We start from the raw sequence: 25,109 nt of genomic DNA, 5'->3' as shown, positions 1-25,109 counted from the left end.
CGCATGGGAAGGCCGGCGCTGGTGGCCAGCCCGGCTCCACGGCCACCGCGGCACCGGGACGGCACCGGGGGGCAGCGCTCAAAAACGCGACCCCCGCCACGGGCGGGCGGCAAGGCGCAGCCTCTCTGCGAGGACACGACGCTTCCCCCCAGCTCCTTCCTGCTTCTGCTGAACAAATCACGAACGGCAAAGCCGGGCCGCGCAGCCCAGCCGACGCAGGAGGCGGTTGGGGCACGAAGCAGCCGCAGAGAAGCGGGGAGGGCGGGGGGAGGTTTTTGCCTTGCCCTCCGTCAGCACCGGGGACGTCACCGCGCCGCCGGCGGCACGAGGCGGTTGTTTTTCTGGGTCACCCGAGGCGGGCAGGTCGCGGGGAGGAAAACACGCCAGCGCGCCCGGAGGAAGCCGAGGAGGCGAAAGCGGGGCCCCCGCGAGCGCGCGGAGGCGACGGCCCCGGGGTGGGGGGGGCTTGCCGAGCCCGTTGCACAAACCTCTCGGCACCTGGGCAGGTCGAGCCGCAGCAACACCCTTCCTCCGCGGGAAAGGGGAGATTGCAACACGGCGACAGCGGCCGCGGCGCGGCCTCTCCCCGGCCAAGCCGCCGGCGGGGCGAGCGTGAATGCGGGCTCTGTGCTCTGCAGCCCCGAGCGCCTTACGAGCATTTTCCAGGCTGCTCCGCCGGCCGGCCTCTTCCTCCTCCTTCCTTCCTTCGCTCTCTCCGCACCCCAAGGAAACGAAGGAGGAGAGGCGAGGAGCACTCCGAACGACGGAGCCGGGCTCTGCGCCCCCCGAGCGCCGGCTTTGGGGCTTCTCCTGCTCCGCCACGCTCTGCACGAGCCCTCGAGTGCCCCCTGCTAAGCTTTTTGAGCAGGGTGAAACCCTGGTGCCGGAGACTTCCCCAGGCCGGCGGCGTTAATCCGGCGCTGGGGCAGCTCCTTTTCCCCGGGGGGAAACCGCGAGCCACGCCGCCGCTCTCGGCCAGCCGCCCCCCGCAAAAAAAACCACAAAGCGCCGCCGAACGCTCGGCTTTTGGCATTCCCTGGTTTTTTTTTTAACGAGGCGAGATCAGCCGTCAGCAAAAAGCTGCGCTTATACAAGAGGGAAATCGAGCAGGGAGCGAACAAAGCCAGGCGAGCGGGCTGGTAAGGAGCAAAGCAGACCCAGCGGAGCTCCGGGGCTCCGCGGCCCCTCGCCGTCCCCGTTTCGCATCGGCCAGCCCCGAGCTTTGTCTGAGGCCGAGCAGGAATTAAATGCAGTTTTTGAAAACCGTTTCCCATCTTCTGTTGATTAGCTGTGAAAGGTTCAGAGTTCAGCCGGGTTGAAGAATGCATGTGATTAAAAACATTCCTCTTTAATAAAAGGAAGAGGTCTCCTCCAGAGCCACGCACAAGTAACAAAAATTAGCCGGAGGGGATTTGTTCAAATTAAAAACACTTAGATCAGAAACCACACGAAAAAGACTATGTTGAAATAACACTAAGAACACAAAGCCGGGACTCAAGAAATAGGAAATCCCAGAGTCAGGGTACCTCACATAACCTCCCTGGGGCCCCTGGGGTATACGCGCTAAGACGCTGGCTTCAATTACGGGGCCAAATACTGCGCTCCCGACGAAGGACGACGCCAGCAGAAGGGGCATCGCCCCGTTATCTCTGCCCTGCTGCAGTAGGAGTGGGGACACGTGTAGGAACCCCACAGTGGGTGCAGGGAACCCCACGGTGGGCGCAGGGAACCCCACGGTGGGCACAGGGAACCCCACGGTGGGCACAGGGAACCCCACGGTGGGCACAGGGAACCCCCTGGCGACGCTCCGCTTGCCCCTCCGCTCCCCTACCTCCATCTCCTCACGTGTCCCCGGAGGGCTCCCTCGCCGGACCCCAAAAAAGCGGAGCCTTTGGGGCATTTTCCTCTTTTCCAGCCTTTTAGGGGCAGCCCGGGGGACCCGCCGCGCTCCTGCCCGGGGAGAAGAGCAGCTGCGGGGAAAGCCCCGCGCGGCCGCAGCCGTCCCCAGGCAGCGTCCCGCGTGAGCCATGCGAGCAGATGATGCGCGGGGAAGATGTAATGCTTGGAGCGGGCGGCTGCCAAGTCCCGATAACTCTTTTCGGAGCATGCTAGCTGGGGCTTTCAAGGGCTTTATGAATTGGCCAGATGTGGGTGGATCCCACTCCTCCCTACCAGACATCGAATTCCTGCTCCAAAACAAGAAGAGGCTGACGCTTCTTCATGCAAAGCCCCGAAGAGTTTTTCCACAAGGGTAAAAACATAAATATATATATATTTTTTTTCAACTCTGCTTCTTGCAAGCTTTTTTTCTGCAGAAAGTTTCCAGGAAAAAAAAGAAAATAAAAAATCGAGACACCTGACGAGTCAAGTCTGGCAGTCAGACGCGCGTTACAAAACCCTTCCCAAACGGAGGATGAACCACAACGAAAAGCAATGCACCTGAAACCAACCCGCCTGTGCACATACACCTGTGAGCAAAGCACATTATTTGGGTATTTCAAGCACATAATCCGGCACATAAATCAGAAACTCCTCGGCTGGAGCCTGTGAACGACTCACGTAAGGCCCAAGGAAGCAACCGGACCAGGGCAAGATCCTTCCCCCGCTTACTCTCGCTGGTTATTTGTGGCTCGTGACCTTTGAGTCAGACATTTAATAGCCCTCCCTGGAATTTTCTCCCCACGAACGCACGCAGCCACGCTCTGAAAACCTGTGACTCCGGGACCCAACAATCTCACAGTGCACCGGGGCGTTTGCGCTGCAAGGACACGGAGCAAAACACGCTCTGCCCGGAGCTGTCACGTTTTCGGTTTTTAATGCTGGCAGGGAGCCGGGAGGCGCTAGGTGGATGAAAAAAAAAAACCTTACCTACATCCCACCAAGCTATTCTCCCCATCTGGAACATAAGAGGAGGGGAAAAACAAAAATCCCTTTCACCCAGGCAGCACCAAGACCCACAGGAACTTCTCAACCCACAGCCCAGTACTGGTGCTGCTGGGGATGCTCAGAGCCGCGGGATCATGCTACACCTTCCTGCAGCATCCTTACGGCACAGAAGGCATAGGAAGAGGGCTGGGAACCCTTCAGCACGAAGTAATTCATCCGTGCTTGCTCCCGCCACATGCCAGAGGTCCGGCTGCACCTGCAGCAGGGACGCAGGCACCCCGGCTCTCCCCGAAACGCGAAGCTCCGGTGTTGGCCCGGCTCCTGCGCTGCCCCGGCGGCACGAGCGGAGCCGCACAGGTGTGTTTTCGGTGCCTCTTCCAAGGCAGCTTTTCAAAGTGCTCCCAAATCCGCACGCTCAGATCGGGCCTGCGAAGTGTTTTGCCCGCAGGGCAAAGCTGGTCAGGAGGATCCCAGGTTACCCTGCCTCGCCAAATTACCCCGCAGCCCTGAATCCCATTGCCAGCCCCAAATTTCACTGTAGGCGATACTTAAACCAAGCAGCTTCCTTTTGCTCTCCCGCACGGCTCCCCAGGAGCTGGAGCAACCTGCAAACGTGCCAGGGGCTGAGCACCCTGGATGCTGCCCCCGTCCCGGGGAGTTTTAGAAGCCTTCAAAGCACCGGGGCGCGCGCACACAGAGGCAGATCGGCTCAGAAAACCTGCACAGCCAAACCTGGCGGCGGGTTTCCAGTCCAAATTGGAGACCTTTCGGTCGCAGGGACGCAGAGGTACGGAGCCAAGGGGGGAGCCGGGCGCAGGCAGGATGGAATCACGCCACGGGCAGGCAACGCAGCGGCTGCGGTTTCCCAAATAGCTGCTCACAACCCCAGCGTAAGGCATCCCCATCCCTGGCGGCTGTTCCTGTCCCGCCCTGATGTATGGCACCAGTCATGCCTATGCATGCAGGTGTGCATGTCTAAAACGAGTAAATAGCATTTTTTTGGTTTTTTTTTTTCTTTACTAGTTTCTCTGCAGAAGGACCCCATCCCCGCGCCACTCTCCGTGTGGGCAGCAAGGGAGGACTGGCGCAGCTGGACCCCTCTGGCTGCCGTCTCCTGCCAGCAGCTGCATCCTCCCACCCACAGCAGCCATCGGCCCCATCCCAAACTAAACTGCGGCACCGGGCTCGCGGGGAGGATGCGAGGCATCCCCAGGAAGCCTCGCCACCACCGCCGTTTCCTCTGGAACCGAGGGAAATCCACCACCAAAGGGCTTCGGTGAAGGAGAGCCAAGGCTGCCTGGCGGCGCCGCGTGCTCCCCAGAGCAGCGTGGGCAGCTTCTGCTGGGGGAAACTGCCAGGAAAAGTCCTGAGCCGCACGGAAGGCGGCAGGGAATTATCCCCGCAGCGCAGCCCACCCCATCTCTGAGCTCCCCGCTCGCTTCCTTCCCACCTGAGCCCCTCACCTGGTCCCGCAGCATCGCCCACCTCCTTCCCTTGCAGACGCAGCTGGAGAAGGGGCGAGGGCTCGCGGTGTGCTCCCAAAACCTTAAATCCTGCCAGCTCCTGCAGGCAGAGACGAACGCAGACGACGGGCAGCAGCTCCAGGCAAGCAAGTCCTCCCGCTCTGCCTCGGCTCCAGCACCCCGGCGTCCTCCGGCAGTGCCATCTTCTCCCGCAGAGCGGGCTTCTCCCAGGGGGCTCCAGCGAGAGGCAACCATCCAGCCCGGAGCCTCACGGCATCACCTCGCTCCGCCGGCGATCCCACAGCTCCTTTGCAGAGGCTCTGGCGGCGCTCCCCGTGCCCTGAGCCCCGCTCTCCCAGCCGGCGGGTGCCGGGGCGCACAGCAGCCCCGCGGCCGAGCGCTCGCGGGCAGCGAGCGGCACCCTGCGCACGCAGGACACCTCGCCTCGCCGCGCCGGCTCTGGTTACATCAGCACGAGAGGATGCTGCCTCCGTGCCAAGGGAAGCAGAGGAGAGATCAAACGATTAGACGAACCGCTCCGCAATTACCAGCCCTTTGCATAAGCGGAGGAGAGCATTCCCAACCGGTTTGGACGGCGCGCTGGCAGGCTGGGCAGCGCTCCCGTTCCGGACCCAAAGCCCGGCTGGGGGTCCCCGCTGCCACCGTCCCCTGTGTGCACAAGGGAACCGCGCAGAGCATCCCACCCAGCAGCCAAAACAGCGCGGAGCAACGCCCGAGCCCTTTAGTTTAAGCCTCCCCAGGTAGGAGCAGCCTCACCTTGCGCTGGGTCGCTGCTGCGCCAGGGCTGTTGTCACCAGCGCTACAGCTCAGCCCACTTTTTTTTCCTTCTTTTCTTTTTTTTTCCTTCTGTTTTAATTGCTGCGTGCAACACAGCAAGAGCCCAGCTTGACTCATAAGCCCCCAGGGAGGAGCTCGGGGCTCACAAGCGGTGCTTTGCTTGATCTGGAATTGCTGAGACAAAAGCCTCGACTGCCACAATGCCCGCTCTCAGGCAGTGACTCCTCAAGGGGGACCTGCCTTTTAATCAGGGCCCTTCTGCAGGCTGCAGAGGAGGAAATCCCTTTGGCAAACGCTGGCCGAGGTCCAAGGCCGGGCTGGAAGGCAGATTTGGTCAGGAAAAAAAAAAAAAGTCAAAATAACTCATGCCCAACGCAACGCAGAGAGCGGGCCAACAAGGAGGCAGGAGAAGCAGCACCAGCGGTGGCTCGTAGGGGACGGGGGCAAAGAGGCACAAACGAAGTTCTCCAGAGCGCTCGATGCCCAGACAGTTAAACCACAACCAGCCAGGGCACAGCCGGGGTTACCCAAGAGCCTTGCTGCAGCGCCGACGGGCCGGGCAGTTAAGGAAGGAGGCTCTCAGGAGGGCTCTGAGGCTGGGGAGGGCCGGCGCTGCCCTACAAAGCCACGGGGAGGTGCGCGGGGTGCCCACGGAGCCGGCCGAGGATGGCTCGGAGCCCTTCGGTGTCCTCTCCAGCCATCGGAGACCGGTTGGCAGCACACGGAGCCGAGCCGCGGTTTTTAGGGCAGGAGCTATTTATGTCGGAGGAAGGAAGCCGCAGCATTTTCAGTTTCCTGCACGGGTACGCTTCTGGTATCCTTCGCCGTGGGTCTGTCTAGCCCTGCCTCCCGTACCTGGGTCCTCGCGAAGAAGCTGCGGAAAACGCAACCTTTGGCTCAAAGTCGGTGCTGGTGCAGCCGGGGCAAGGCGCAGGCATCAGATCCTTCACTCAGGAGGAGGTTGAAGCGTGCTTGGGTCCAACAAACCTTTCTGCCACGCCACGGGGACGCCGGTGGCGGCCACCCAGGGCCAGCGTGGGTGCTTGCACCGAGGCGGGTGAGCCACCGCGCTGAAGCTGGGGAATGCAACAAGGGCTGGAAAAGCTAAACGAGGCCAAGGCAGAGCAGGGTTTCTCCTGGATCCTGCCAGGAGAGAGCAAGGGCAGCGAGCAGCCGGAGGACGTGTGATGGCTGCAGGATGCGGGCAGCCAAAGCACGCGGTGTAGGCACAGCGGGTGCTGCAGGACGTGCGCGCTCGGTGTTCGTGTAGAGGCACTGCCCCGAGAGTTAACCCGGGTTAATCCCTCTGCTGAGCTGCTCGAGCATGGGAAGAAAAGGAGAAGATAATAAACAAAGCCCTGGCGAGCCCCTGAGCCTAACCTCAGACACCAAGGAACCAGCGCACGCGTTGGGATTCGAGACTTGGGCGCTGCCCAGGCTCGGAGCTGGTGTCAAAACCCACATCCCCACCCAGGACCCCAAAACTCACTGTACAGCCAAGCCCCTCGCTGGGCACACGCTGCAGAGCCGCACCCAGCCCCAGCGACGAGGCTGCCCGGGGCTCCAGCACCCGCACGGGACCTTTGCGGCCCGGCGGGCACGGCCACCGCCGGACGTCACCGCGTGTCCCCGTGCACCGCGTGCGCGTCCCCGGGCCGAGCGCGGCGCGGGCTGGCGGCGGCTCTCAGATCTCCTCTCCCAGCAGCGGCGGAGCCGGGCGCAGCCACCACACCCTTGCAGTTCTCACGGGCAAGTACGAACCTTGGCAAAGCCCTCGGCCCGCTGGCAGCCGGCTCCATCAGGCTCATTAAGTGCAATTAAGCCAGAGTGGGTATTTCCCCCCCCCCCCCCGACACCTCCTCCTCCTTTTGGGGATATTGCTTTTAGACAAAATAAACAGGGAGGCTTTGCGTGGGCTCGGGCAGGTGGCTGGCACCCAGGCCCCGCGCAGCAGCAGGTGGAAACGCCGAGGTCTCTGCAAACAGGGACGTGCAAGACCATAACGAAGCTCACACCCCGGCGCATTCATTTGTAGAAGCAGGGAAAGGCTCCTGCCTAAGCCTAAAGTGACGTTTTATTGCATCAGCTCCCGCTGCATCGCTTCTAAGCTGCTTTACAGAATAATCGCCGTCCCCTTGCTTTCGCCGTGCTCAAAAGCCACGAAAACGGAGAGGGAGAAGGGGACGAGGGCCCCGCGCGCCTCCTCCTCCTCCTCCCCGGCGGATCCGGCGGCAGGGCAGCCGACGCCAACACGCACGAGAGGACGCGTGTGGCCGGAGCGTCAGCGAGGCTAAAAACACGCAGGCAAGGCCGTCACGCCGACCCCCGGGGACCGGCAGCGCTTTGACGAGCCCGGAGACCGTCGGCGTTTCGTGCTAACGCAAGGAGCTGGCTCCGACGGCCGCCAAGGAATTGCTCCATTGCCCTGGCACCGCCGCGCGCCTCCTGTCAGCGGGAAAAGCCTGGAGCTCCCGGGATTTCTGGCAGGTTACGCGGGCTGGCCCCGACCCTGGGCTTCGTCAAGCGTTCGGCGGCGCATGCTGGGTGCCGTGCACCAGAGGACACGGCGCGAGGAGGACGCGGCCGCCGCGCTGCGTCCCGATTCCCCACGGGACGAGCAAAGCAGAGAGCCCAGAGGGATCCTTAAAGCTTTCCGCTCCGCTACGTCAAAAACCAGCCGTCCTGCTCCGTGCTGGGGCTGTCCCGGCGCAGACTCGACGTGAGCACGTGCAAGGGGCTGAATTTGGACTCTCCCGGCTGTCCTGGGGTGATCCCAGCTGAGCACACGTGCTCCAGTGAGAGCGGGGCTTTTCCCGGTTTGGCTGCTACCAGGACTTGATAACCACCCCGGTAAAACTGGCAAAGCTCTCCCGTGCAGCCAAACCCTCAGATGCGTCACGGGCGATGCCTCCACGTCTGGACAGCGGCAGAGGTGTGGCCGCGCTCTGACGAAGATCTTTGCTTCAAACGTTTGGGGTTTACTGGCGTTAGGAGGGCCGAGCCGGAGCAAATATAGATCATTTCCCATCTTAATTCTGCTTTCACTTCCTGGCACGTGGGAGCCCAGCCTCCTCCGGCACAGCAAGCCTTGACTTTGCATGCCCACAGCAGCCAGAGCAGTGCAAAAAAAAAAACGCAGGAGGGGTTTTGCAGCAATTCTGCGCAACCATCAGAGCTTTGTCCACAAGACAAAGAACTAAAAACACCCCCCCAAAAAAAACAGACTCCCTTTCAAAGGCCGTATTTCTTCATCTCAACGAGGTGACCTTCCCATTTCCACTGCACACCTCGTAATGGTTTCAGAGGCGCCTACTCATGGGCCACCCACTGCACGCGGATTATCCTCCCACCCCTGCCCCGACACCTCCACCCGCACATCCACAGCAAAGCGCGGCGCCCGGGGAATTTCTAACGTTAGGATCCCACTTTGCCTCCCCCAGATACCTTACGCTGAGAGCCAACAGCATCCCAACAGCCTCAAGCGGCCGCTGGGAACGAAGGCCGGGGAGGCAGCAGCAGCATCTCCTGCAGCACCGGGGCCGCGACGCAGCAGCCCCTCGACCTGGGCGGAGCGGGTCGGCGCGTCCCGAGCGCAGCGGTTGTGCCTGTTGCACAACCAGCAGCCAGCAAAATCCTCTCCCCTCCCCGCGTCCCTTTGAGGCAAAAAGGAAGAAGGCTGGAAACATCCTTCCTCTCCTCCGGACAATGCGATGGAAATAGCACGGGAGGAGCGGCGGAGGCAGCGGCGGCTCCGCGAGGCTCCGGTGCCTGGCCAGCGGCAAGGACCGCGCGCGGCCGACGGTTTCCTGCCATTGTCCCGGCCGCGGCCAAGCCCCGCGCAGCTGCACCCGGCCTGGAACAGCGAAAACGGGACCCTCGAGGCCAAAGTCATCTCCACTGCGATTTAGGGGCAGAAGGGAGGTGAGACACACAGCCAAAACTGCCCCAAAGCGCAAACCCACGGCCCTGTCCGCACTCAGACCGGCCAGCGCTGGGATAAACCCCGCTCCCGAGGCTGGTGGGATTTTCTGTTGCACAATTAAAAAAAAAAACCACTAAGACAGCAGCTCTCCTTTCCTCGCACCCAGTCCAGAGGAAAGAACAAGGCCCCCAGGGAGCAGGTTCCACGCTAAAATCCTCACTTTCTGCTCCAAAGGCGTGGGGCGCTCACATCCATCCCCAACCGGCGCACACGGCGCCGGCTGGAAAACCCTGCCGGCAACCGAGCCCGGCGCAAACCCGTCCTGCCCGCGGCTCGAACGGGTGAGAAAGGAAGACGAGCGTCGTGCCGGCAGCGCTGGGCTCCGCATCCCTGCTGCCTCTGCCCAGCCCGAGCCCCCCGTACCTGCTGCGAAGGGGGCCCAGGCACTTCTACAGCAGACGCCGCTCGCCGAGCCGCTGGCGTCGCGCCCGAAGCCCGGCCGCGCAGGGAGCGCCGCGAGCCCAGCTGCTCCGCTCCCCGAAGGTTCCCAAGAGCATTTTTGCCCCGCCGACATGTTAAAAATAGAAAGCGAGCGGTATTGTTGCCCTGCAAGCAAATATAGAAAGTTTACATCCTCGCCGCTAAAAAATCTACGCGGCAGAGCCTACTGCGGAGCACGTAACTTGGGAAATCAGCACAACATCCTTAAGAGTATTATACGTTACAGTGACGCACTGCAGCGTTCAAGTGCCAGTGGTAAACTTGCCTTCCCCCTCCTCTCGCTTCCCTGTTTTTTTTTTTTTTTTTTTTTTTTTTCAGGCTTTTGTGCATCCGCCACAGGCCGCCCGCTTGCGCTGGCCTCCGAGCAGGGTGAGCAGGCTCGCACGGCACTCCCGCAGAAGAACGCGCTGCCCCGGTGCTGCCCTCGCAGCTGGGAAAGCGAGCACGAGCCAAGCTGGGAGGGGACTTGTCACCGGCCTCCCTTAACGCTTTCCAGCTCCGGCTGCCGCGGGGAAGGCGGCAGCGCCGTCCCTACGGCGCGGGGAGAGGAGGCGGCCGGGGGCTCCGTCCCTGCTCCAGCTTCCGAAGGGTGAAAAACCCCTTTGCAGGCTCCCCGCAAAGCCCCGAAGGGAGAAGCCACCGGTGACCCCAGCGGCAGGAGGGCGGCCGAGCTTCCCCATCCATCACCCCTGCTGACTCAGGAGGGAGGGGGCCTCAGCCCGAGCCTCATTCTTGGAAAGGGAAGATTTCTACGCAAGCTCGGCTTTTCCATGAGTGTTTGTGCTAACGCGCCGCACCGCTCCCACCCAGCTGGGACCGGGCTCGAGATCCGATTTCGTTTTTTCGAAAAAAAATCACACGGGAGATGAGGAATGCATCAGGTCACCTCCAGCCCCAGGCAGAAACCCCAGGTTCTTCTGCAAAGGCGGCTTTAGGAGAGCCATTTAGGAGCCATGGGCTGGGGCTGTCCTTCCAGCAGCTCCCCGGAGAGCTGCTCCACGTGGAGATGCACCGCCGGGACCACGGCATCGCCGCAGAGGGGTGGAGAACTGGGTGGGCAGTGCTTTCGAGAGGACAGTGCCTCCAAGAGGTACCTGGAGAGGCACAGCAAAGCCCGAGTGGGGACAGCAGCGAGTTCGTGCCGCATCCCCCCGAGCAGCCCCCAAGGACCTGCTGGATGCAGCCCGTGCCCACCTCCCCAGGGGCAGGAGGCTGAAGGCATCGGGGTCGAGACACCGCCACCATCCCCAAAACACCTCCCGCTCCCTGCTGCGGCAGCGAGGCCGCAAACAAGACTCGTGCGGATGCGGCGAACGGACCGAGCATGACTCCCTTCACCCCCCCCCCCCTTCTCCCCAAAACAAAACACACACCCAGAAACAGAAGGAAACCAGGCAGGAAAAACCCGACGGTCATTCGACAACTATTTCAAGCCTCCCCGCTCCCAGGAGGGAGCCGGTCTGTCTCCCACCACGTCCCCCCCGGCCGTACCGGAGCTGCCCCGTGCCCCCCACCACGATCCCGTGCCAGCTGCCGGTGGGCTGGTGTGTGGGGGCCGCTTTCTCCTCGTTTCGTACCGTGCACATCTCGGCTGGCATTTCAGCCCAAAGCCAGCGCCAGATTGCTCTCTGCTGAGCCAACGCGCTTGGAAATGCATGACGACTCGAGCAGATTAATTGGAAACACAGCCCGGGTGTTGCAATCCCAGGAATGACTCCAATTTCAGGAACAAATGTTTTCATCTCAAACTGGGAGCAGTCACCCAAGTGGAAGGGCGCATTTTTGTTGCTGTAGCTCACCCCTCCCCTGGCGTGCGGGCGGTGGGAAGGGAGCAGCATCGCGCCCCGACGGGGCGGCTGCGCGGGCGCTCGCATTGCCAGGAGCTGCTGCTGCTGCTGCAGGGATTCCTGATGCTCCCAGCCAGCTCCGGAGAGGGACGGCTGAGTTTTGCCCGTGTCTTCTCTCCTCTTGCAGCAGCATGTCGTTCCTGCCGCGGTCCGCGGCTCTCTCTACCAGCAAGGTGGGAGAACAGGAGGTGCCGGGGGTTCCTGCTGCGGGTCCCAGGTCCCCAAGGGTGGCCGCAGGGCGAGCAGAATCCTGCTGTGGCTCCGTGAGCATCCCGTGGGCGATGCTTCCAGCTCCTGCCCGGGTGGCTTCCCGAAAGGCCGCTTCCCCGACCCAAAGCCCCAGCAGGACCTGCTCCACCACGTCCGCCATACTCACACGCGGAAACTCTCCCCCGAAGGACAGTCTGCCCGAAGGAGAGTCCCCAGGGTGCTTCTGCTGAAGGACACGGGCTCCGAGAGCTCGTGGATCCGCTCCCTGGTCCCACAGCCCACGGAGGTGACTTCTGCCCTACGTCGAAGGCGCGGTGCCCGCCCAGCCCGCCACGCCAAGCACACCTGGGCAGCGCCGGGGGAGACGCTGCTTCCCAGCTCAGCTCTCCGAAGCCAAGCCCAGAAGCAGCTCAAGGAAAAAGGGGACCTATTCCCGCGGGGAAGGTCCTGGGCCGAACGTGCCAGAGGCTGAAAATAAATCCCCCCAGGACCAGTCCCTCCACCTGGTGGCAAGCCATTCCCCTGCTCCCCTCTCATTCCTCCCCCTCCACAGCAGTCGCTCTCCCCCTTCCAGGAGTTTCGCCATCGGTTTTTGCCAGCCCTTTTTTTTTGCTCAACGCTGCTCCCTGCCAACCTCCCATGCTCTCTTAGGTGGTCCCTCCGCAGCCGTGGCAGCTCTTGAACTCGCGCTCTCCCTTGGCTGCCAAAACCAAAGAGCTCCTCCACGGCTCGGCAGCTGCGCAGCGGCTTCTCCTGCAGCTGAAGGTGATAAGGGAAGAAGAAAAGCTGGTCCGTCCGCCCGCAGGGCCCTGGCAGGGAAGGCAGCCCCGAGATCCCGCTGCCAGGGCTCCTGCAACCCAAGAAAAACTGTGTGGGCTGCGGAAAGGGCACGAGGCTGCTGCGGGAGAAAAAAAAAAAACAAAAAACTGCACGCCGAGAGCCCAGGGACGGGCTCGGGGAGCCGCCAGCTTGCTCGGCTCCTGCGAGCCCGCACGTGTGGTTAGCAAGCACCCAAGTGGGAAGGAGGGAGCGGAGGTGCTGCGGCTGCTTTTGCCGATCCCCCCGCCTGCTGCAGAGAGACGTGGGAGCAAGGCCTGGGTGAATTCCTGCTTTGGCAGGGGCGCAGCGGGAGACGGTCCCACGCGGAGCGGCAGGGACCCGGAGCGAGCGAGCCCAGCCTGCCTCGCGCAGCCTGGACGGAGGACGGGATTTCGGCTGGATAAAAAGCGTTTTAACCTTCCCGGAGAGCTCAGCTCCTGCAGGTCCCATTTCTGCTGGCTTCTCCTCCTCCTCCAGCTGTTTGGCCTCCCTCTTCGGCAAAGCCTGCCAGAGCTGGAGCCGGACCCGAGAGCATCGCGGACACCGCGGCTTCTCAGCATCCCGCTGCTGCACAGACAGCCCAGGGCTACACAAACCCTTCCTGAAGCCCCCAGCCCCGGTCCAGCTCTAAACCCGCTGACCCCAGCCCTAAACCCAATTCCCTTCTCAGCCATTGCTCTTTTTTTCTGCGTGAAAGCCACGGTTCTTGGCCAGAGCTCTGGGTTTTGATTTGTATTCACTGCCATAAAGCCCCTAGCCCCTTTCTTTGTCGCTGCCAGGCAGCGGAGCTGCAAGCCCCACCACACCGAGACGCCCTCAGCCCCGCACCCTGCCCACGTGGGACACCCTCCAGCCAAGGCAATCCCAGCGCACTCTTCCATCGAGGCTCTTGAAAACGTGTCAGATGCCAACACAACGCACAAACCCACTGGAAACTATTCGCCCACGACCAAAGCCTTGCATCAACTCCACGCAAGCTGTAGCTTTTCTGCAATTAATTTAGATATTCCGACAAAATGAAACCACCAGGTTTTGTAACGAGATACCACTTAGGGAGCTTCGCTCGTTCCAGAGCCTGCTGTGAGATCTGTGTTTGGGACACCCCTCTCTCTCCAACCAGACCATCTTTTATCCTAATGCTGAAGACACAACGCGAGCGACCAGCAGCATGCAGCCGGTCCCCTCTCCTCTAACCTGGGCTCTCAGCATCAGCAGGGGCAGCTCCGGCAAAGCCTCAGCGCTCGCTCCTGTGGTCAGCGATGCCCAAGAGCTGCTGAGCAGAGAGGAAGACGAAAGCTGCGTGGACGGAGGGGAGAGCTGCTGGGTTTTGCAAGGATGTCCTCGGGCAGGCAGCAGCGCTGGGAGGCCTCCCCCGGCAAGCCAGCAGATAAGGCAGCGAGAGGGAGGACATGCAGATCCGTGCAGATCCAGCACACGCCCAAGCTCACACCAGACCCAGCCCACAAATCCTTCTGCAAGCTCCCCTGTCCCACCTCCAGATGTGCCAGCACCCCATCCTACACCCCGCGTCCCTCCCAGGCTTCTCGGCGCACACACCCTCCACCTTCTTGGCTCGCTCGGCGGATTGTCCCAGACACGTCTGCGTGGTGTGAAACGGCCCCGGCGTGCCAGCACCCCAGCCTCTCCAGCAGGGAAGCAGCCAAGCGCTATCACTTGTTCCCATCGCTGTCACAGGCCATCACCCAGCCTGGGCTCCTGCAGGAGGCAGCGAGCCTCCACCCAGGCAGCAAAGTGACTCGGGAGCAAGCCAGACCCAACGAGACATCCAGCAAAGTCCCACCAGGACCAAATAAATAAATAAATAAATAAACAAAAATCCTTCCAGTTCCTTGAGCTTGATGGATCTTTCAAGGGCTCGTTGCCATCGCTGTGCCAAACACCTCAAGGCACGAGCAGAAAAGCAGCCAGGAAAAGCGACGGGAGCCGCGGGGAGACTCGGAGCTCTCCAAGCAGGGAAGGAGCGGGGCTCCAGCCCATTCTCCAGGGCCTCCTTTTTGCTGTGATTTGACACAAGGAGAGATCAGACGTGGCGCTGCTAGGACGGTTCACTGCAGAGGGACAGGGCCAGCACCCAAATCGCAAGCTGGCCTCCGTCCCCACCGCTTCGGCCCCTTTGTTTGGATACCTTGAGGCTCCTTTTGACTCCAAGCTCCAGCACCGTCCCTTCCTTCAAAGCAAATACTCCGTTTTGGTCGGTGTGAGGCTCTTCCAACGAGCCTCGGCCCTTTCTGAAGTAGACAATGCTCGAGTCTGGAGCTCCCGAGGTGACGGCACCTCCCTACGCCTCCCCAGTGGCCCAGCCCTGGCGTCACTCACGAAGCACGGACTCAGCGCAGCCTTCGATCCTGCCCAGGGATTTTTGAGGACCCAGAGTCACCGCGGCATCGCCCCGTCAGGACCAGCACCACCTCTCCTGGCATCTCAGCTCGTGCTGACGGGTACGGATGCTGTTGATCCACAACTGGGAAACCAGCAGGAAGCACGCACGGTCCCGCGAAGCAGGCAGGGCAGAGCTAAGCTGCAGGCACATCTTTTCTGCTCCGCAGCATCCACATCGGGAGCACTTCGCAGCCACAAACCACCGGCACAGTGCCCCTGGTCTGGGTCGTGCTCCCGAGGAAGGACCCAGCCGCGGTATTTACAAAGCTAACGAGAAGCACGGAGGTGGCAGCCGGCTGCCCGGCTCCTTACGGCTCCTACCTGTCCGTACAGGGCTCCTCAGGTTGCTGCTCGCCTCCCAGCCGAGGCTGCATTGCAGCAAGCCCTCCTGGTGACAGACGAGAGGCAGAACCACCACCCCTGCGTGGTTCCAACCCGCTGCCGGTGATTTCTTTTCAATCGGAGCGAGCGCACGAAGCTGCGACGGGGGTGCCAAAGCGTGTCTCCAGCCCCCTGCGATCAGCATGGCAGGTCGGGGGGCCAGGGGGGCTCCTTCTGCAGCACCCTTCCCTGCAGACGGTTAGCATCTCTGCATCTGCTAACCCTCCTGGAGACGAGCAGAGGGGGTATTGGCACCCGCCACCTTGTCCTCCAGGGTGTCCCACAAACCGCAGCTGGGCCGTTGCACAGGTCACACGCAGCTGGGAGGCATCTGCAGCCATCGGCCCACCGTCCCCCTGCTCCTACAGCGGGGCAGCTCGCAGCAATCCAGAGCTTTTCCCGGCCTCAGCTGTCGTTCTGCCGCTTCACTTCCACCGAGAGACTCAGAAAGAATGCAGAAACAGCCTCTGAGACGCGCACGCGGGGCTGACCTGCACCAGAATTCCTCAGCCCCCTTGTTTGACCTGGGCTATACGTGATGGTGCCCGCGCCATTTCTGAGTCAGCCCTGAAAAATAAAACCCCTGGGAGCCCGACGGCAGGGCAAGATCCAAACCCACCGGCTGCAGCTGGGATGCATCTGCCAGGGCGGACATTTCAGCAGCACCAACCCCACCACGGGCATCCTAACAGCAAAGCCCGTGTCGAAATCCCCCACAAAAGCATTCGCGCTGCGGCGAGGCCGTGCCAGCGACGGTTTAATCGGTGCCAATTTCACAACCGCTGACAAACGAGGAGCTTACCAAAAGCCCTTCCTGCCATTCCCGGGAGCTTGAAGACTCCGAGCCGCGCGCTGAAGCTACCCAAAAGCTACCGGAAAAGTGAACCCGCAGCCTAAAGACGACAGACGGCATCTTCCAGCCACGCAAAGCGTGCTTCAGCACAAACCGACACGCGTCCAGAGACCTTTCTTCTGCAGGATTTCAGCTCAAAGGCCCAAATCCTCCAAACGCAACAGGAGGAGCCAAGGGCACCCCGCAGAAGCTGGTTCCCAGCCCGGGATGCGCCCCGGCCCCGGCGTGCCCACGTTGCTCCAAGCATCTTTGAAAGCTGCAGCCAGCTGAACCCAGCGAGAACAAACCTCAGCCGGGTCTCACCTTGAGCATCTCCAGATTTTGGGGGCACGGCTCGGCCCTATAAGTGCTTCCCTAGGGCAAAAGCAGGCTTGGCAAGCACCAAAGCCCAGCTCGGGTGCACCCAGGAGGCTGCGCACAGGTGCTCCGCGCCCATACAGGTGTACGACTTGGATGTTTGCCTTCCTGGGTGTTTATCTTCGGGCCGTGTCTGCACACAAACTTATCTCCGAGAGGAGGGGTGTGTTTCTCCTGCACATACTGTTATCTCGAGGGATGTGGGCTTCCTCCAAGGCAAACGCCGCGTGCGCGCCCCGCGGCTCGGTGTCAGCGCCGCTGCGGGCGCCGGTGCTGGGGTTCCTGCTCCTCCCCGGCTCAGCCCCAGTCCTCTTCTACCACCGAAGTGCGTGGCAAAGAAAAATACAGCGGCTTGAACACGGGAGGGAGGTGTGGGAAGGATGGAGCAGGGAGAAAGGATGGCAGGATCCTAACTGAAGTGCGCCGACCCCATCTGGATACGTTCGGGGTCTCCCCACAGCTGTTGACAGAATCACCCCAAAGAACCCCGTTTTTTTCCTATAAATGTCTCCTCTCTCATCACCACCCCAGCACTCCAGTTTGCAGAGGGGACGAATAACTCGGCCATTCCTAACGCTGCTCCAACACCCTGAAGATGGGGACCCTGCTCCACACCACCCAGCACATCCTCGCCACCGGACCGGTCCCAGCGCAGAGAGGGGCTCTCCCTGCAGCCACCCCAAGCCACCACCTGCCCTGTCCACGCAGGAAGGGCCTGATTTGCTGTCCCATCCCCGCAGCATCATTTCTGAAGGCCTCCACTCCTGTCTCCACGCGTGCTGGCACTGCTTGGCTTCGCAGCGCCCAGCTTCAGGCTGCGCCCCGTCATCCCCCATCGCCCCGCTGCTTCCCCGTCGCTCCACTCCTCTCCAAAACCCCGGGCAGGTCTGCTCCAAGCCTCCCGGACAGCCCTTGGGACGTTGCCTTTCTTCACCACGCCAGGATACTGAGTCACGCTCAGCCTCCCCGCGGCCCGAGCCCGCGTCCACGCGCCTCTTACCCGAGCGGCTCCGTCCCCGGGCTCCGCGGCGCTGAACCTGCCGCAGCCGGGAAACCCAGAGCCTCCTCTTCTGGCAGAGCTCCCGAGCGAGCAGTTTGGGCAGCCGCTGCCTCAGATCTGCCCGCTCCCCTCTAATTCGCCCGAGAGCCCTCGGCCTCTCAATGCCCGCAAGTTCAGCTGCCATGGGCTGTGGGAAACCTCAGCTTTGGAAACGCTGCGCTGACACTGATGCAACCCCGCAGACATTCCTCGTCCGGAGCTGCTGGTACGGGGGAGAAGGGGATTAAGCAGCCCGGGCTCCTGGCTGACCCTTCCTGCAGGCGGTCGGGGCTGTAACCCTACCTCTTCCCTCTCTCCCCCCTCCTTTTGGCCCCATCCCTCGGCTCGCTCGGTCCCTGCCATTCCTCCTCCACCAGCTCGCCGCTTCCGCGCGCCGCACGGCTTCCGCCACCATCTGGGCTCCATTTAGGGGAGCTGATGTTTTTCGCAGGGCTGTAATCTAAACTTTGGTATTGAGTTTACATCTCGCATACCAGCGTCTCACCGCTGAGCCTGGCCACGCCGGACGGGGTGTCTGGGCTGCCGGGCCCCGTCCTGCCGCGGGAGGACGCGGCATCTCTGCAGCAACACGTACCTGCGAACCACGCCGCCCTGAGCGCAGGAGAAGGACCGAGAACCGTGGATCTGCGTGCACAAACCCGCTGCGGAGCCGGCGAGGCACTGACCCTGCCAGCGGGCACGAGGCTGGGAACCAGGGCAGCTTCCCCTGGGAGCACAGGGAGGCTGCAGATGGGAGTCAGAGCTCTAAATCAGCGTTATCCAGCCTCCATCTCCAGCAGCAGGAAATTCTCTTAATTTTTTTTGCCTTAACCCCTACCCTTATCTCCCTCCAAACAGCGCGGAGCCTTTCAGAAGAGTCGGGCCCCGCAAGGAGCATTTCTCAGAGCGGGGATGGAGGAAGCCCTTTGGAGAGCAGGGTGCGGACACGGGGGCTTCAGAAAAGCAGGCACCGCAGCATCGTGAGGCTTGCTGCTGCTCTGCTTCACCCACACCGAGCAGACACGGCCTTCAAAGCCAAGTTCTCCTCGGTCTCCACCACCAGCTGCCGGGGGAGCTGGAGATGGGAGCACAGGAGCAGGTCGGGGACCCCACAGCCAGGGGTCTCTCAGCAGGGCGACACCGCTGAGCTCGTAGGCAGCTGCAGGGGCAGAGGTGGGACAGCAAGAGCTGCGCTCCCCGGACACCTCGTTGGACACTCCCAGGAGAGCAACCACGGTGCTCTGAAGCCAGAAAACACAGCTATGGTGCCACATCTCCAAAAGTGCTGGCGTGACAGCTCACCTGCGACAGCCCCCGGCCCCGGCCCCTCGCCCCCGGCCCAAGGGCCAGCTCTGCTCTTCATCCGGGCGGCCAAGACGTGGCTCGACCCCACGGATCCATGTGGCTGAGCCAAACCCCAAACCGACTGTTTTCATCCTTGGACTTTTCAGGTGGGATTTAGCCATTTGGGGCCGCCAGGGCTCAGCAGGACTGCGGTGCCTGCGCTCACCTCCGGCAACGGCAGAGCCTTGAAGGTGGAAGAGGGACGACGTGGGAGTTGTTCCAGGTGAATTACGATCAAGATTCAATCCGGGAGCGTCCAGCTGAGGAGGACGGGGTCACAGCCAGCACACGGCCAGGCACGGATTCTCACAACACAACCGAGAGCTTCACAGTGACAAATCCAGCGGGGACTTGTGCCCCCTCTGCCTACCAGCTCAAAAATCGGGTATAGGCAGAAAAGCCAAGCCCTGCCTGAGCACACTTGCTCCAAGGAGGCCGAGCAGCTGAGACCTGGTCTGTCATACAAGAAAAGCAGGTTCCAGCCCCAGCTCCGTGAGGGTTGTACAAGCCCTGTTTGCTTTCCCTGCGCCGGGGCACCGGGAGCACGAGCCTCCTCCCAGAGCCACGGCCATCGCCGCTCGAGGGCAAGGCCAGCTCCGGGGAGCACCAAGGAGTCCTGCAGGACCGAAGCACCGTGGCACCCCCGTCCGTCCGTCCCAGGACACGGTGCCGGGCGTGGGATGCGACAACCCAGAGGGTTTTGTTTTGTTTAAAAAAAAAAAAGGGGAAATTTCAAGCAGCTCCCAGGAGCTTGCCACCGCTGCGGTCGCGTATCGAAGCCCGCTGGTTCATCCCAGCCACTCCAGTGCTGCTGGTGAGCCCTTTGTGACGGTCAGGCAGGGCAAGAGGAGAAACCCAGCCTCATCTGGTGTGCCAGAAGACAGGGCCAGCGGGAGGAAGGCGAGCAAACACCGTCCCATTGAGCTCAGCAAAACACTGAGTCCCCACCTTAGGGCCAGAGGAAAACTTTGCAGGCACGAGCCCAAGGCTTATCTGCTGCTCCCCTCCCTTCTCGCACATTTCTGGGATTAAACCAACACTGCTTATCTCCGAATCCCGCCTTTGGAACCGGCACAGCCACGCCACAGCTCCCGCAGCGCTGCCGCTCGGCTGGGGAGCCCCGAGGACAGCAGCAGCAGCCCAGGCGCCACCTCTGCAACAAAGGCGCTGCCCGTCCTCCAGGAGCATCCCTGCCCGGCCCAGCACCACGCTCTGCAGCCACCAGCCCCCGTTTTCACGCGGGATTTAACCACTCCAAGCATCCTACGGGCTGGATTTCCTCGGGAACTGTAGGAAAACCAGCGTGGAAAGGGAGTTAATCCGGAGTTGTGCTTCATAACCAAGCGTGGGGGAAAACTCAGAAGCCCGTAGAGGAATTCGCCAAGGCCCAGGGCAGCAGGGCGAACCCATTAAGTACTGAACCCATTAAGTACCGAACCCATTAAGCACCGAACCCATTAAGCACCGAACCCATTAAGCACCCGCCACTGGAGGAGAAGTTCCTCAATGAGGAGCCTCCGTGCCCTCCAGGCAGGCTCCTGCAGCAGTTGCACAGCTGTCCCGGCTTCCCAGGACAGATAAGGCTCAAATGATTCATTCACTCGAAACCTTTATTTGTTCTTGCTTACCCAGAAGGAGCCAGCAGCTGCTAATGCTAAACTGGGACAGCCCCCAAGCCCAGACAAAAGGCCTGCAAAGGCGGCTTTAAGGAGGAACCGATCGTTCAGAAAAGCGATCCTCGAAGAGGGAGCTAGAAAGAGGGAGCGCAGCGCAGCACAGGGGGAAGAGGAAGCCAGAAAGCACCTAAAAATAAGTTTTCAAAAAAGCAGCCAGGCACAGGACAAAGGCCTCGCCTGCACGTGACCGTCACCCGCAGCGGAGGCAGGATGCGAGCTCGGTACGCAGCAGCCCCACGGACGGAGCCTCGGCGAGCTCAGGCGCGTGGAGAAAGCCGGGCCGGCAGCTTTGGCCCCGGGCAGGCGCCGTCCTCCCGTGCCATCGATGCCCCCGGGGGCAGGATGCTGCTCCTTGCCCCAGCAGAGCTGGCACCGGGCAGCTTCAGCAGCAGCTTGGAAGGGTTAAAGGGATTTAAACGGAGCCTGGAAAACGAGATCTCTCCCAAAACGAGATCTCTAAAACAGGCGAGCCCTGCCGAAGGACTAACGAGGGGTCCCTCGGGCTCTGCACCCAGTTAGGTACCTTCAGATTTAAGCAAGAGCTCGTGGGTGAGCAAACAAGGCAGGCAGGCATGGCAGAGGAGAGGAGCGGAGAGGATGAGAGGAGAGGATGAGAGGAGCCTGCCCGGTGCTTGCTGCTGCAGCTGGGGCCGACACCATCCCCTCCTGCAGCCACAGGGCTGCGGAAAGCTCCTACGTAGGCACCAGGCTGGGATCCTGGGGTCAAAGCAGCAAAGCCTTTTTGCTGCCCCGGCACCCACAGACCTCCCGCAGGGATCCAGCAGGATCCGAGCTTCAGCTCAGCCCCGCGTAACACACGGCAGGATGCTCCCGGGCGCGCCTTCAGCCGGCCCACCCCGGGTCAGGATTCGGAGCCATGCAAGGAAGAAAAAAAATCCCCCCCCAGGGACGGGAAAGGCACTTACAGGAGGGGCTGAACATCCCCAGCACGGCAGATATCCTCAGCCTCAGCGCCCGGCTCTTACTCTGAGAACATCCAGCTAGTTCCGCTCCCGGGAAGCCGCCGCTCCGCATCCCACGTTCACTTCTGCTTCGCTCCTGCCACGCACGTATCTGGTCATCGGGGCAGCGGCACGGCGCATCGGATGGAGCTCGCTTACCGACGAGCCGGCTGCACCACGCCGCTCAGCAAACTCGCGCTCGCGGAGTCACCCCGGCTCCTGCCGAGGACGCACCAGCGCCGGCGACTTTTATTCCCCGCTCCCGTACGCGCGGCTCGCTTTGAGCACGCGGGGCTGCGGCCGCCGGGGAGGGCTCGGCCCGAGCCGGTCCTTCCGAGCTGCCACGAAACGCAAACAAAGCTCCCGCATGGCCCCGGCTCCGCTATTCTTTACCCTTCGGTCCTTGAACTCATGACTACTGAGTAAGGCGGCTTGCTCAGCTAACCAGCAAGCTAAGAATAGAGACCTTGAAGTGAAACCGACGGGGATTGGCAGCTATTTTCAGCGCGCTCAGCCGGCGGGGCGGCGTGACATAAGAGGATATAAAGAGGAAACTGCACAACAACTCTCACCTCGCCGAGAAAGATTCGGGGAAGCCGAGGTAGAGCCGCCGCGCGTGCTTTTGAGGCAAAGCAGACGGCGGGATGAGCCCCCCCCGCCCCAGGCCACCTCCGCGCCAGCCCGTGCTGCCAAAAGGGGGGCCGGCGGTGGTACTCGCGGCTCGGCGATGCTCGGGGCACCCCCAGGAGCGGCTCGGCCCCTTCTCGGTGCTTTCTAACCCCAAACTGAGCCTTGCGGCCCTCCCCGCGCTTAGAAGGGAGAGTTTGCGATCGCGCCCGGTCGCCAGATGTGTTTCGGAAAGATCTGGTCTCGGTTAGCAACCACCATTAAGATTAATGTAGGGAAATTTAAATGGCAATGCTCCGAGGGTATTTGATTTCAGCCCGCAGATAGTGGGAAAACAAACACACAAGCTACGGTTTCTGGAAACCAAGCCCGCCACCTGAAACCGGTCCCCGCAGCGGCGCCCTGCTACCTCCCAGCACGTCCCACCTCGCCGGTGCATTAGGAACCCTTGCTGGCACGGCACAAGGTTCTGCTGGCTTAACTCAAACCCCAGAAATATTTTCCCCTGGTTTTTTGGACGGGAAGAAGTCGCAGGCCGGGACTGACAGAGCCTGCGGTGCTAAATAAGTGAGTTCCCCAAACCCACCGGCTTCGCCTGTTGTAAAAACAGCCTCCAAACCCTCCGCGGGGCACCGGGAGCGCGCACCTCCGATCCCAGCCCTCGGCCAGCCAGCAGCTGCTTATTAAGGCCTCTGTCAAACCACCCGCATTGGATCAGGGGTTCGAAGCGGCTGAGCGCTCTGAATAAAGCTCCCAAGCTGCCGATTTGCTTAACGCCGCAGTTCAATTATCACGGCGGCGCGAGCCGTCCCGTCCTGTCCGCTCGCCACCGCCGGCCCCGGGCCAGCAGGTGACAGCCACAGGGCTGCGGCCACCCGGAGAAACCCCAAAACGGGGGCTTGGATGCATCCCTGAGCCACGAAGAAGCGGGGCAGCTCTCAGTTGGCACGCCGACCACACCGCAAAGCTCAGCACCGGCACCCGAGCAGAAACCTGGAGGCGAGCCCCTGCTCTCGGGGCAGAGGTTCCCGATCCTCGTGCTCCGTAGAAACAGCAGATCCTCCATCCTCAGCAGCCCTGGGACAGCAAGGAGTCACGCAGCAGTCACCGGGACAAGGGCAGCAAGGCCAGAGGAGGCAGGGTGAGCCCACAAAGGCAGCAGAAAGGATGCAGCAAAGCCCGCGAGCAAGCAGAACGATGCTTCCCATCCACCCTGGGCTGCCCGGGGAGCAGAGACACCTCCCCACGACCTCTCTGCTGTGAATATTCTCGCCCCGGAGACGATACTGCAAAGCCTGTGCTTCCACCGGCCTCTTAAGTGTTGCTTAAGGCAGCAAGATCTAGGAAGGAGTCGACGGCAGGAAGAGAGGAGGCTCTTCGCTTGGCAGCTGCACCCCCGGGCTACGCACGGAAACATCCTCTGCAACCTAAGTGCATCAAACCGCCGGTGAACCTGCAGGGTTTGCATAAGCCTTGAAGTTTTGGATCCACATGAAGGAAGAAATTCAGAAAGCGATCCCGTCTCCAGCCCTGGCGAGGAAGTGACGTTCTCCACATTTTCTGTGCTGCCCAAGGCTTCGCCCTTACGCAAGAGCGGCTTTTGAAAAAGCAGCCTCAGCACCGACACCGCTCTGCTTTTCCCCTGCCTTGCGTAAGAGATTTCCCCTCCTGCGAAGGCTCAGGAATATCCCCCAGAAGGGCTCCCGGCACCGTACCCTGGCTCCTTGCAGCAGCAGCCGCCCGGTGCCCTGCTTCCAGCGGCTGAGCTGAGCCCCGCAGCGCCCGCAGGGCCCCAGGGTGCTCCGCAGGCACCTTCCCAGCCACGGGACTCGGACGCAAACAGGACCCGGGATGAAAGTTTTCCTTTCCAAGGGGCAGCTGTGGGAGAACAGCACGCGCTTGAGCAGAAGGGAAGGTGGAGAGGGGGAATAAGAGAGGCAAAGCGGACGAGAAGGCCACAATCACCTAACACAACCCAAAGAAGGAGTAAAAGCGATCTTGTCAGGAAGCCCAAGCGCACCGGGAAGCCCTACCTGCTCGTTTAACTCCCGACAGCATCCACTGAGTCATTCCTAAAACAAGCAAAGGTTTGGCTCTTGGTTTTGAGGTACTGCTTCAGCAGAGCTCCGGCAAGCTCTGACCCAGCTCCCGCATCCCGTTCCCCCCGCCGGCACCCGCAGCCCCATCCCAGCACCCTGCAGCACCCACTGTCACCTCCGGCGGCACAGAGAGGCCACGGGGCGAGCGTGACGGCGTGCCGGAGCAGCAGCAGTGTTTGTTTTGCGCTGCTGCGAGCAGTATTTTGATCCAACTGCGCAAGGCAGCCCCGTGGAAGAGCTAATTCTCTCGCTGGCGTGTGCCAGATACAAACAGCTCGGGGGATGAAGCTTCAAGTGGCCGCCGGAGAGCCACGGGGTTTGTCGCCGCGGGAAGGTGCAGAAAGCCAGCCAGCCACCGAGCCTGCGGCCTCGGAGACACCTCTGCGATCCCGGAGTTTATCGTGGCACCAAGAAACCCAGAGCACCGACCACGGCACGGAGCTTGGAGCACGGACGGAGCGAACTTTTCGGGGGAGGGAGGACGAGCAGGGAGACGTGACGGGTGAGCTGCTGTCCTGCTCCAGCACGTCCGCAGGAGCAGCAGCTCCACGGCCACCCTCGCTCAGAAGCTCCCCGTCCTGCCGAAGAGCTCTCTGGCACTGACTCGAGGCTCTTTCCTCAACATCCTCAAATATTGCCCAAGAAGGACCCGGTGACAGGGACGCATGGCACTCGGACTGACTCTGCCACCTCATCAGCTCGCTGACGGGTACTGGCGCATCACGCTGCGCGTCCGCCGCCTCCAGCCCCTCTCTGCCAAGGGCTGATGTGCCCCGGCATGAATTCCTCCTCCAAGGTGAGCCTGGGAAGTTTCCAAAGTCAGGCCGGCGAGCGCTTGGGCTCCATTTACTATTTATAGTTTGACAATTGGGACAAAGCCACCCAAGCATACCAGCTCCGCTTGCTCTGGCTAAACTCAAATGCC

At 61.7% G+C, this 25,109-nt stretch overlaps 1 protein-coding gene across 6 annotated transcripts in view; it reads right to left on the bottom strand.

Moving 5' to 3' along the window:
* The window catches only part of HDAC7 (histone deacetylase 7), a 75,987-nt gene that overhangs the window by 18,065 nt on the left and 32,813 nt on the right, over positions 1-25,109 (bottom strand). Inside the window, exons 1-2 of one of the 6 annotated variants that reach the window (XM_066985754.1) lie at positions 21,693-21,902; positions 21,423-21,570 (exon numbers count right to left, since the gene is read on the bottom strand). The exons of 3 other annotated variants lie outside the window; for them this stretch is intronic. In XM_066985754.1, the coding sequence (XP_066841855.1) occupies positions 21,423-21,531 (109 nt within the window). In that variant the 5' untranslated portion in view covers positions 21,532-21,570; positions 21,693-21,902. Of the gene's footprint in view, positions 1-1,831; positions 2,216-9,492; positions 9,803-21,422; positions 21,571-21,692; positions 21,903-25,109 lie in introns of those variants that run through there. 2 more of the 6 variants (XM_048052867.2, XM_048052869.2) reach the window with 2 other exon arrangements.

Source organism: Anser cygnoides, chromosome 32 (genome assembly GCF_040182565.1).
Source record: "Anser cygnoides isolate HZ-2024a breed goose chromosome 32, Taihu_goose_T2T_genome, whole genome shotgun sequence".
Taxonomy (NCBI): domain Eukaryota; kingdom Metazoa; phylum Chordata; class Aves; order Anseriformes; family Anatidae; genus Anser; species Anser cygnoides.
The sequence above is the reverse complement of the archived record's forward strand: the minus strand, read 5'-3'. Positions and strand labels throughout refer to the sequence as shown.